General features: G+C 40.6%; 1 protein-coding gene across 1 annotated transcript in view; it reads left to right on the forward strand.

Annotated features, from left to right (window-relative positions):
- The window catches only part of atp8b5a (ATPase phospholipid transporting 8B5a), a 32,131-nt gene that overhangs the window by 7,763 nt on the left and 14,368 nt on the right, over positions 1-10,000 (forward strand). The window contains exons 2-11 of the mRNA XM_062542737.1: positions 1,152-1,226; positions 1,520-1,578; positions 2,628-2,741; positions 4,219-4,317; positions 6,874-6,935; positions 7,223-7,295; positions 7,493-7,563; positions 8,188-8,270; positions 8,834-8,992; positions 9,941-10,000. The exon at positions 9,941-10,000 is cut by the window's right edge and continues 29 nt beyond it. Coding sequence (XP_062398721.1) covers positions 1,184-1,226; positions 1,520-1,578; positions 2,628-2,741; positions 4,219-4,317; positions 6,874-6,935; positions 7,223-7,295; positions 7,493-7,563; positions 8,188-8,270; positions 8,834-8,992; positions 9,941-10,000 — 823 coding nt within the window. The 5' untranslated portion in view covers positions 1,152-1,183. The remainder of the gene's footprint in view (positions 1-1,151; positions 1,227-1,519; positions 1,579-2,627; positions 2,742-4,218; positions 4,318-6,873; positions 6,936-7,222; positions 7,296-7,492; positions 7,564-8,187; positions 8,271-8,833; positions 8,993-9,940) is intronic.

Below are 10,000 nucleotides of genomic sequence, written 5' to 3' on the forward strand. Positions count from 1 at the left end.
TGGATGACTTAACACTTTCCAAGATGCAGTGCACTTCAACCAGCCTCCACCCAGCCCTCGTCATTTCACCGTCGGCCTTTTTGTTTTTGTGTTAGTTCTTTTCAACTGCAACATTTTTTTGCTTGTCAAACAATTCTCTAAACATGTCTTTCAAACACCATAACCCAACGTCAAATCGGCAAAGCCATAATTCTCAGTGTTTGACTCTGAAGTTTTCAATCTCCAAACACATATTTTGCAAAACATCACACACAATTAACTGATTTTTCCTGTGCCTTTTGGAACGCCGGAATGTTTGTTTTTGCAGTTTGAACGGGTCTATGGCCTATGAATACATGTTTGCTTTAAAGATGTGTCTATGACATTTTGAATGGGATGTGTCATTTTACTGGAGATTTGAGGCAATTGTGGGTTTTGTGTGTAGAATTTAGAAAAATATACACAGAGTTTTGAAAATGTGTGTAAACAGATGTAAGAAACTGAAATTGTTTGTGGGAATAGACAACAGTGGCCGCTAAGATGTGTGATAAGTGTCATGAACCACTGAAGGAGTTATAATGGAATGTTGAAAAGGGGTTTAGTTTGTTTTACGCTTTGTTTTGCTTTTTTTGATTTGACTATTTTGCGAGTGTTATGCCATTATTGTACAGTTCTGGTCGAAACTAAACAAGTTTACTGATAAAGATGGTGACTTTGCTACCAGCATTTGACAGGCCTCAGATAAGATCGGTGAAGGAAGTGAAATTGTTTTGAGTATTGTGAAACGTGTGGGCGCAGTAATAGATTTAAAACTCTAACATCAATTACGTATGTCACATACGAGATCAACCAGGGAAAATAGCTGACTAACTGAATAGAAATGTTTCTCTAGAGCCTCAGCATGCATTATGTATGCCATTATAACATAATAAAATCAAATATTGAAACACATTAGATTTTTAATCAAATCTTATATTGAACTGCTGAAGTGATAGAGATGCACCCCTGCTGCATGGTTCTGAGCCTCGGTATGCCTACTGTACCTTGTGAATCCCCCGGGGAATGTCAGAAGACTGATGGGGCTTTAGTAATGACTGTGTAAGTGCTCTCTGTAATGCTCTGTTTCCAGCGCAGCGGTGCACTTCTCATCTGTGATGTCTTCCCTTTTGCAGAGGCGATGAGTAAATGAGTGCAAAGTGCAGCCATGTCGTTCTTCGGCCTGGATTGTGTGAGGAAGAAAGAGAGAGGTAAGGCCTCCCTCCACTTGTCCTTCTCTTCTCCTCTTGTTGTCACCATTTTCTGTATTTCCTTTCAGTGTAACATAAATATAAATGTGTCTGGCAATTCAATAGGTACTGTACATGCGCTCCTAAAGCAACTCTGAAATAGAGGTCACTGAATTCCAAGCAATTGATGGACATAACCTTCATTTAGCTATTGATGTTTTAGAAAATGTCATATCAAACTACATTTATCCTTGTAATAGTTGGCATGGATATGATATGATATGATTTCTAACTGAGCGTTTGATGTGCTTCAGAGGAGGAAAGAAGACTGAAAGCCAATGACAGAGATTACAACCTGTCCTTTAAGTATGCGGTGAGTTCAAAAGATTGCAACTTGTCCTTTAAGTACACAGTGATTTCCGCACTGCAAGGCTGTCTTTTCCTTAATGTAAACACATACAGATGTACTACTCTGCATTCTTACATACACAAGCACACTGACAGTACACACACACACACACACACACACACACACACACACACACACACACACACACACACGTCCTTGCTTTAAGGCCATGTGTTTCTTTCCGCAAGAATCAGGCTAAAACTGGTCATCTCTTAATTACAGCATAATTGAGCATATATTACATAGTCTAAGGTTATACAGTCAAAGCAGACCAGTCAAGACAGTTTCTGCATATAGCATAGCATGCTAGCATGCAGTCATGTATGTAGCCAAAGCAGGACTGAGCTGTAAATGGTTGACATTTTTCTTGCACACTAAGGCTTTGACATACAGTATGGACACATGAGGCAGTTCCATTATTTAACTGTTGTATACTTACCTCTGCCAAAGAGGTTATGATTTTTGTTTTGTTGTTCTTTGGTTGGTGTAATTGTCTAGACCAGTAAACACTACTAGGCTGATTTTCATGACACTTATTGGTGAAGTGGTGTGGTAGGATGGGCCAAAAGAGAAATCATTACATATTGGCGTGGATCCCGATCAATATAGATATATATAACTATGCGTATACTGTATCTAGATAACTATGATTTTATTTCACTTTCTTTTGTTTTGAGAGATAAGACATTTGGCCGGAGGTCTGCGATCTCTGAGTGCCCTTCCAGTTCACTAATGTGATTAGATTAATTGGGTTCTCTGTTTCTGTTTCAGGACAGCCCATATTTTACACAATATCTTACCTTTTTTAGTCTCTATCTCTCTCTCTCATGCACACAGTCATGTTTTTGATGAACGTCTTTGTTCTGTGTCAGGAAACAAGAGACACATTGGCTAATATTATTTGGTTAAATATTCATGCCCAGTGAACATATTTTACAGACAGGGATGCATTTTTTATCACAATGAATAAATGTTGTAAACTAAACGCTGTTTTATATTTCATTTCGCCTCAGACCAATGCAATCAAGACCTCAAAGTATAACGCCATCACTTTCCTGCCTCTTAACCTCTTTGAGCAGTTCCAAAGGATAGCCAATGCCTACTTTCTGGTCTTACTAGTTCTACAGGTGAGATCATTTTTTCATTTATATAATGTGTCCTCTTTATATAACAAATGCATCTTTTGAGTACTTTTTGGGTACTTTCTTATTTCCCTCACAGGGAACTATAGTGGGGTAGGACCAGACAGATAGGGTAGAATCAATAAAAGTGCAGTATTTGTGGGGTGTTAAAGGTGCACTACGCAAGTTTTTTTTTGTTCAATTTACCTTAACTGATCAGCGTAGTCATTGGAATGGTTATCTGACTTATTCCGGGTTGAATGATTTCCCCTTGCGCCTGTAATGGGAAATTAACACACTTGCTAATTTGTGCCACTGGGCCAGTGGCATGACAAACAGAACGTTTCGCAGCCTCGCAATTACAGTATGCTCATACAAAGGCAGACTGACTGATTGAGAAGTGTTGTAAAATATACACGCTAATGCTGTAGGGGAAGCTCTGCAGAGAAACCTGCAAGCGTAAAACGAGAAAACAGCGAAGAAATTGTCAAACCTGCATAGTTCCTCTTTAAGGGTTTTGATATGGGGGAATCGGAGTTTATCATCTCACGATTTCAGTTTGCTGTTGCAATTTTTGGTGGAAAGTTGTTGACATTTGAGCTCAACGGCGAATCAAATTAAACACCTCCCTCACGTGATTGGCTGGAATTGTTTGTGACTCAGTCCAATTCCCTGTGTTTGTTTCCTATGTGAGCCAGAGCCAGAACTGTGTACCAACACCAGCAGTTTATCTGAGCACACACACACACACAGACACACACACACACACACTGAGCAGAGAGCCAGAAGAAGGCACAATTCACTGAATAGGACAAAAAAGTACATTGGATTAGAATGGTAGGCTCAGTCTGCACCTCTAAGTTTTTCTGTGTCCTATTCTTACCTTGGGTTTGGTGTGGTGCCCAACCAACCTTGGCTGTGTCTAGTAGCAGCATTGTTGTGCTATGACCATTGTTACGGTGTGAGCTCCCAAATGAGAGTTTAGCTATGAGAGTTTAATGATATCTGTAGCACAGTAGAGCGTTGAGAGATTACAGGTTTCTTTCAGGTCTTTCACTTTTAGTATCAAAAGACACATTTCTGAAAGCTCAACTCATTTCAAGAAGTCTCTGAATAAAAGCTCTGTGGTTACTAGGCGCCAAGGGAGAAGAGAGAAATAGAGCCAGCCTTGAAGGAAGTGAGAGTTTTACTTCAGGTTGTTGCTTTATGGGCCTCTTCTGAATTCACAGCCAGTGGTATTGATGTCATAGGCTAAATATTACCTTGTGCAACTGTCATGTTTTGCACCTTGCCATCATGTTTGTTCTGCTTCTTCTTGATGCATTTCCTCATACTTTAAAGTCATTTGTTAGTCTATTTAATAACAAACCGTGAAATGAAGAATGTTATTTATTAACAGTGACAGTAGCAGTGCTTATTTTTCCCCTGTTTCCTGCTTCCCGTAATAATTATAATAAATGATATGCATGCTTGTTTTCCTCAGGTGATTCCTGCCATCTCGTCACTGTCATGGTTCACTACCGTGGTGCCCTTGGTCCTAGTGCTGTTTGTGACCGCAGCCAAAGATGCTATAGATGACATTGTGAGTACCTGTACAGTTGAATTGGGTGCATCTGCTAACTAATCTGCTGTAACAGCTAAACAGCTCAGGCTCAGTTTTGAGTGCTCAGTCCTCAGTTGCTCAGCCAGAGTCTTGGGAACTTGGGAACAAGCCGTGTATCCTGCTGGCAGTTGAGTTATGAGAAGTTATGATCTGGGTGACGTTTAGTCAAGTGTTTTTTGGCATGTAATTGAGCTGTATGGCGTTGTGTGGATGACATTTCTGTTTAGACGTAGTTGTTTTTGTCCTTCCCATGCTGCTATTTAAGCTCTCAAGAATGTCTTCTTCTTGTCTCCTGTTGCTGTGTTTGTGCTTTTGTGTCTTTTACCCCCCCCCCCCTTTCTCCCTCCCCCCTCTCTCTCTGTCTATTTGCACTATCTACTCGTGTTTCAGTTGTTTGCATAGAGATAGGATTCTGAGAGGTCTGTCAGAGGCGTGCTAGAGAGGCTGTAATTAATTAGTGAGACACAACAAACTATTCTCAGGTATCTCAGTGTTTTATTTGGCAACAGGTCTTTGTTATCACCAGGGTCTTTGTTGCTATTTTTGTAATATTCCTTTAATACAAGCTGACAAATGTAGTAGTAGATATTCTTATTTTAGTTCAAAAATTGAGTTTGGTAATCAGATTGTGGACAGTTTTAACCCCATTGTGCTAGTTTATTTTTACTTGTTCTCCTCTGCCACACAGTAATACAGTAAACTAGAAATGCAATTCCAAGGAATTACCAGTGCATGAAAATGCAAAAATAGATAGATAATGTAGATATGGTTGCTAAGGTGTAGCTAGGGTAAACATGGTGGTTGCATAGTTTACAGAGAGTTGATAGTGTGAAGGTAGACAGTTTAAAGATGAAACATTCCAGCTCTAACTTAACTAGTGATTTCTATTCATGTTAAAATGTTGATTAGCTAACTTAGCTAATGATTTCTAGCAGTTACGCTAAAAATGCTAATTATGCTAGCAATGCTAACTTTATTAACAATGCTAACCAGGTTGATTAGCTAACTTAACCGATGATTTCTAGCAGTAATGCTAAAAATGCTAACCATGCTAACAATGCTAAATTTGTTAATAATGCTAACCAGGTTGATTAGCTAACTTAGTTGATGATTTTTTGCAGTTATGCTAAAAATGCTACCTATGCTAACAATGTTAACTATGCTAACCATGCTAACTTGCTAGTGAGGACTTTTATTTTGAAACATTTGTTGCTAGGGTATCCATGGTGGCCACTATCAGGAAACAAGAAGTTACTGCAGTATAATCATGTTGGTTGCTATGGAAACGGTTATAAACGCTTAATTTCAATGGTTGCTATGTTGGTTGCTAGGTACATGGAGGTTTCATGTAGTTGACTGGAGGCATAGTTGATGATAACTGACAGTTGGAATGGTTGAACAGTTAAATAGTTGAGTAGTTTCAATGGTTAAATGATTTAATAGTGTATTATTGCAGTGAGGACTTTTATTTTGAAACAGTTGTGGACAGAGGAAACAGTTAACAGGATATGTAGTCTTCAGAGAGATTGTATGCCTGAGAGAAACTGACAGTTGGTGCCCAGGTGGCTGACCAGCTGGGGTAACATTCTAATTGCTGCCGTGATGTCATAATGAGCAATGTTAAGTCTATGGGGGAAATTGTAATAGTTTTTAACTAATAGTTTAAAAAGTATAAAAGTTACAAAGTTGAAAAATTCATAGCACGGGTGTCCTAAGCAAGACCTACGTTACAAAGTTTGAATGAAGTTTCTACGTCAAACGGTTGAAGCTGCATTAAATACGTTAGAAGAAGAATAATAAGAAGCCTAGGAAGAACAGTACAGTGCATTTGCATGCACTGTAATAAATACAAATAGTGTGGCAATAATGCTGCATGCTACACACTCAAACTCACACTAAAAACATAATGCGGTAATAATGTGAAGAATTTAGTTATTTTAATATTACAGGGTTAACATAATAGTTAGGGAAATGTGTATTTATACTTTAACACATTATAGCTTAATATAGCATTTTAAATCCCTTTTTAATGTGGTTGTGGAACATCAGATTTAATAAGGACAAATGGTAAGTCTTTACTAATATCTACACCCATCTGACACAACACACATCTGTTTTTAAATGGCACATGTGTGCGTTTGGGAAAGGTCAGTGCCGTGAGCATCATGGAAAGATTAGGGAGAGGTAGAGGGTGGTTCCCCAGACAGGAGCAGCCTTCCCTGGGCAGCGGCACACCAGCACAAGGGTCTTTTTGTGCCTGTGTCTGGGGCGTGGTTTCACGGTCCTGGAAGTAGACCAGTTCCAAACACAACCTGTGTAGGGGTTTTCTTTTTCTTTTTTTCCATCTTCTCTTGCAGATGTTTCTGGAAACAGTGTCTGCCAGCATTGCATGGGAGTGCGGCTGTGTTTTCATTGAGAATACCTTTGATGGTTTTGGAGAAAACAACTGATAATTCATGAAGTGTTTGCAGAGTGTGAGAGCGTGGGAGTATTTTGTGTCTGTGTGGTTAAAAAACGCTATCTGATCTTCCTTAGAATCGCCACAGAAGTGACAAGAAAGTGAACAACCGTAAAGTACAAGTTCTCATCAATGGAGAGTAAGTTTGTACTATGTCTTCTGTGCCCCGTGTACCCCCCCCCCACCACCACCACCACCAACCACCACCATCCCTCAGTTTAAATGTAGTTCTTGCAACAATGTGGCTTTAGGCTGTTGTTGTGGTATTTCGGTGGGTGGTCTGTGGCTGAATTTGTCAAAACACTGTTGTTGTTGTCATCAGCCAAATATATTTGCACATCTGTGTCATGTCCAGTTAACTGTTTAATAATCTGTCATCTAACTGTAATCTTCCCTTATCCTCCCTTTATTTCCTTCTCTCCAAAGACTCCGTAGTGAAAAATGGATGGATGTACAAGTGGGAGACATTATCAAACTAGAAAACAACCAGTTTGTGACGGTGAGATATACTAGGCAAAAGAGTTCCTTTGACAGGATGTTTGATCTGATAAATCTCCACATCATTTCCTGTTTTAAGTAGTGATCTCAAAGCATAGTGTTGGCTCTCTTTTTTGATTCCATATATGGTCATGTGTGAGGCCCTGACTCTTGTTCCTAATGTTTTAACATGTTTGTTTCTCTCTGTAAAATGTACAGGCAGACCTGCTCCTTCTGTCTAGCAGTGAACCTCTCAACCTCGTCTACATAGAGACTGCAGAACTTGATGGGTGCGTGTGTGTGTTTTTGTATGTCAGTCAGCCAACCAACCAACCAATACATGTGGCTGTTATTAAAGCAACACTGTGCAGGGTTGTTTGTACATTAAAACGGGATCAGCCGGCTAGTAATGGCTTCAAACTCATTTTGATGATGCGTTGCGTTATAATCGGCAGACTGACATCTCTTATTGTTGATGTGCACCCAAAACTCCTAGAGCACTTGCTCCATGCAGGAACATGAACCTTTCGTCAGATGCTGACGCATCGGGGAAATGATTGGTGACTGAATTTGTCAAAACGTTGTTGCCGTCATCATCACTATAATTTATTTGCACATCTGTGTCATGTCCCAGTATACTGCGAATTGACAGCAAAGGGTGTGAATGCAACTATCGCATTGTGTTGCTTTAAAATCTAGAATAATAAAATAACATTCATATTTATTCATTCATTCATATAATATTTGTGTGTTCATGGTGTGTGTGTTTGTGTGTGTGTGTGTGTGTGTGTGTGTGTGTGTGTGTGTGTGTGTGTGTGTGTGCGCGTCTGTGTTTAATATGTCTGTATTTGTGCACATTACGGTATTTATGAATGACTGTGCTGAGAGTAATCCTCCCACTTGTGATTTTCCAGAGAGACCAATCTTAAAGTGAAGCAAGCTCTCACGGTCACAGGGGACATGGGAGACAGTGTGACGGCCCTGGCTGCCTTCAATGGTGAGCGGGGGATGAAAGCCTCCTCATGAGAACGGGAACTTGACAGACACTTAAGGAAGTGATATGATTGGGCTGCATGACCTGTCGGGGACTTTTGAGGATTGAGCAAGCGTGGATGTCATCGCTGGATTGGGCAACCGTGACATCAGTGGGGCGCCCACCCACACTGTAGCTCTGTAGTTGATTTTCAAAGTTTTGTATCCCACAATAATACAGCACATATATTGACTTTCAGGATTATATCCCACTGATGCAAAATCATCATACAGAAACAAACTTTAAACCCCAGGGCCCAGGGCCCTTCCACCTCACTCCATTGACCTACACAGGACTACAGGAAACAAAGAAGACATCGAAGTTACAAACAAAAAAAACAAACAAAAACCCAGCATACTAAAAACGTTGATGAGAAAATAAATAAATGTAGTTCCCTTTTAATGTAATCCATTGAAGTATTAGAATATGATAGATTTAAGTCAGTTGGGTCTTCCATTTGTCGCCCTCTGATTACGGCGATCCAAATTTGAGTTTGCTTAACACCTCCTGCGTGTCGTCCTGTTCAGGTGAAGTGCGCTGTGAGCCTCCCAACAACCGACTGGACCGCTTCACGGGGACCCTGAGCTTCGCCGGGCAGAAGTATCCGCTGGACAACGAGAAGATCCTGCTGAGGGGATGCACTCTCAGGAACACCGAGTGGTGCTTTGGACTGGTCATCTTCGGAGGTCAGCGCCAAACTTACTATGGCTTTCAATCTCCCTTTGGTCGTTAGCTTTCGCCCTCTGCTGGTGAGGAGTGGTGGTGCTACACGCTGTGAACCCAGCTGCTCACTGATGCCTGTGGTGTGTTGCACAATCTCAACCAAGCCAAACACGTAACAACATATATCAAAATAACAGAAAGCAGACAACTCAGCAAAGTGATAACAGGAAGTGATTAAACAGAGAAAGCTCTCAAAGTTTTTTGTTCTGCATCATCTTATGCATTTTTGTTTCCAATACATGTGCTGCTCATTGACATGCCCCCAATGTTAATTGCAATCTACAGGGTCAATATGTCCAAAACAGTGTTAAGTAGTTATGCAAGTGAAGAGGTGCTGAGCCATGCAAAACTCATTTCATGGGTGGGTGCTCTAAAATGCCTCGCCTGGAATTCAAAGTATGACCTGCAATCTGAACGTTTCTGCAAGAGGCAACACATTAAACACGACGGTTAGAGTCAGTTTACAGTGTCAGCACCTTAGAGCTTCGGGTGCCATCACCTACATAACATTCATAAATTTAGCTGATACTTTATCCAAAGTGACTTACACAGGGAACAGGCACCTCCAAAAGAATGAAGTTGAATACAGTACTTTAGGGATGCTTACTGTCAAGTTAAGTAGTAGCAGTTAAGTATGAAATGGATCTGTTGTGGTTGTATCCTGTGACCTGTTGCAGACGGTGTCATGGCTGTCTCCAGCCTGTGGTGTATTGTTTGCTGTATCCTGCGTTATTTTGTATGGTATTAGTTTGGCTCGGCTGTCAATCGGCCGCTGCGGGAAGTCCCCAGCCAGCATCACAAGGAATGTCCTATCTTTCCTGTGTAGACTGCAGTTAAAAATACAGTTTACAAGCACGATTGTTCCAGACTTTGGCTCGGCCTCGAAGTAGTGCTATTTCTGTCTGTTTCAGGCCAAGAGACCAAGCTGATGCAGAACTGTGGGAAAACCACTTTCAAGAGGACCAGTATCG

Source organism: Sardina pilchardus, chromosome 8, assembly GCF_963854185.1.
Source record: "Sardina pilchardus chromosome 8, fSarPil1.1, whole genome shotgun sequence".
NCBI classification, from domain to species: domain Eukaryota; kingdom Metazoa; phylum Chordata; class Actinopteri; order Clupeiformes; family Clupeidae; genus Sardina; species Sardina pilchardus.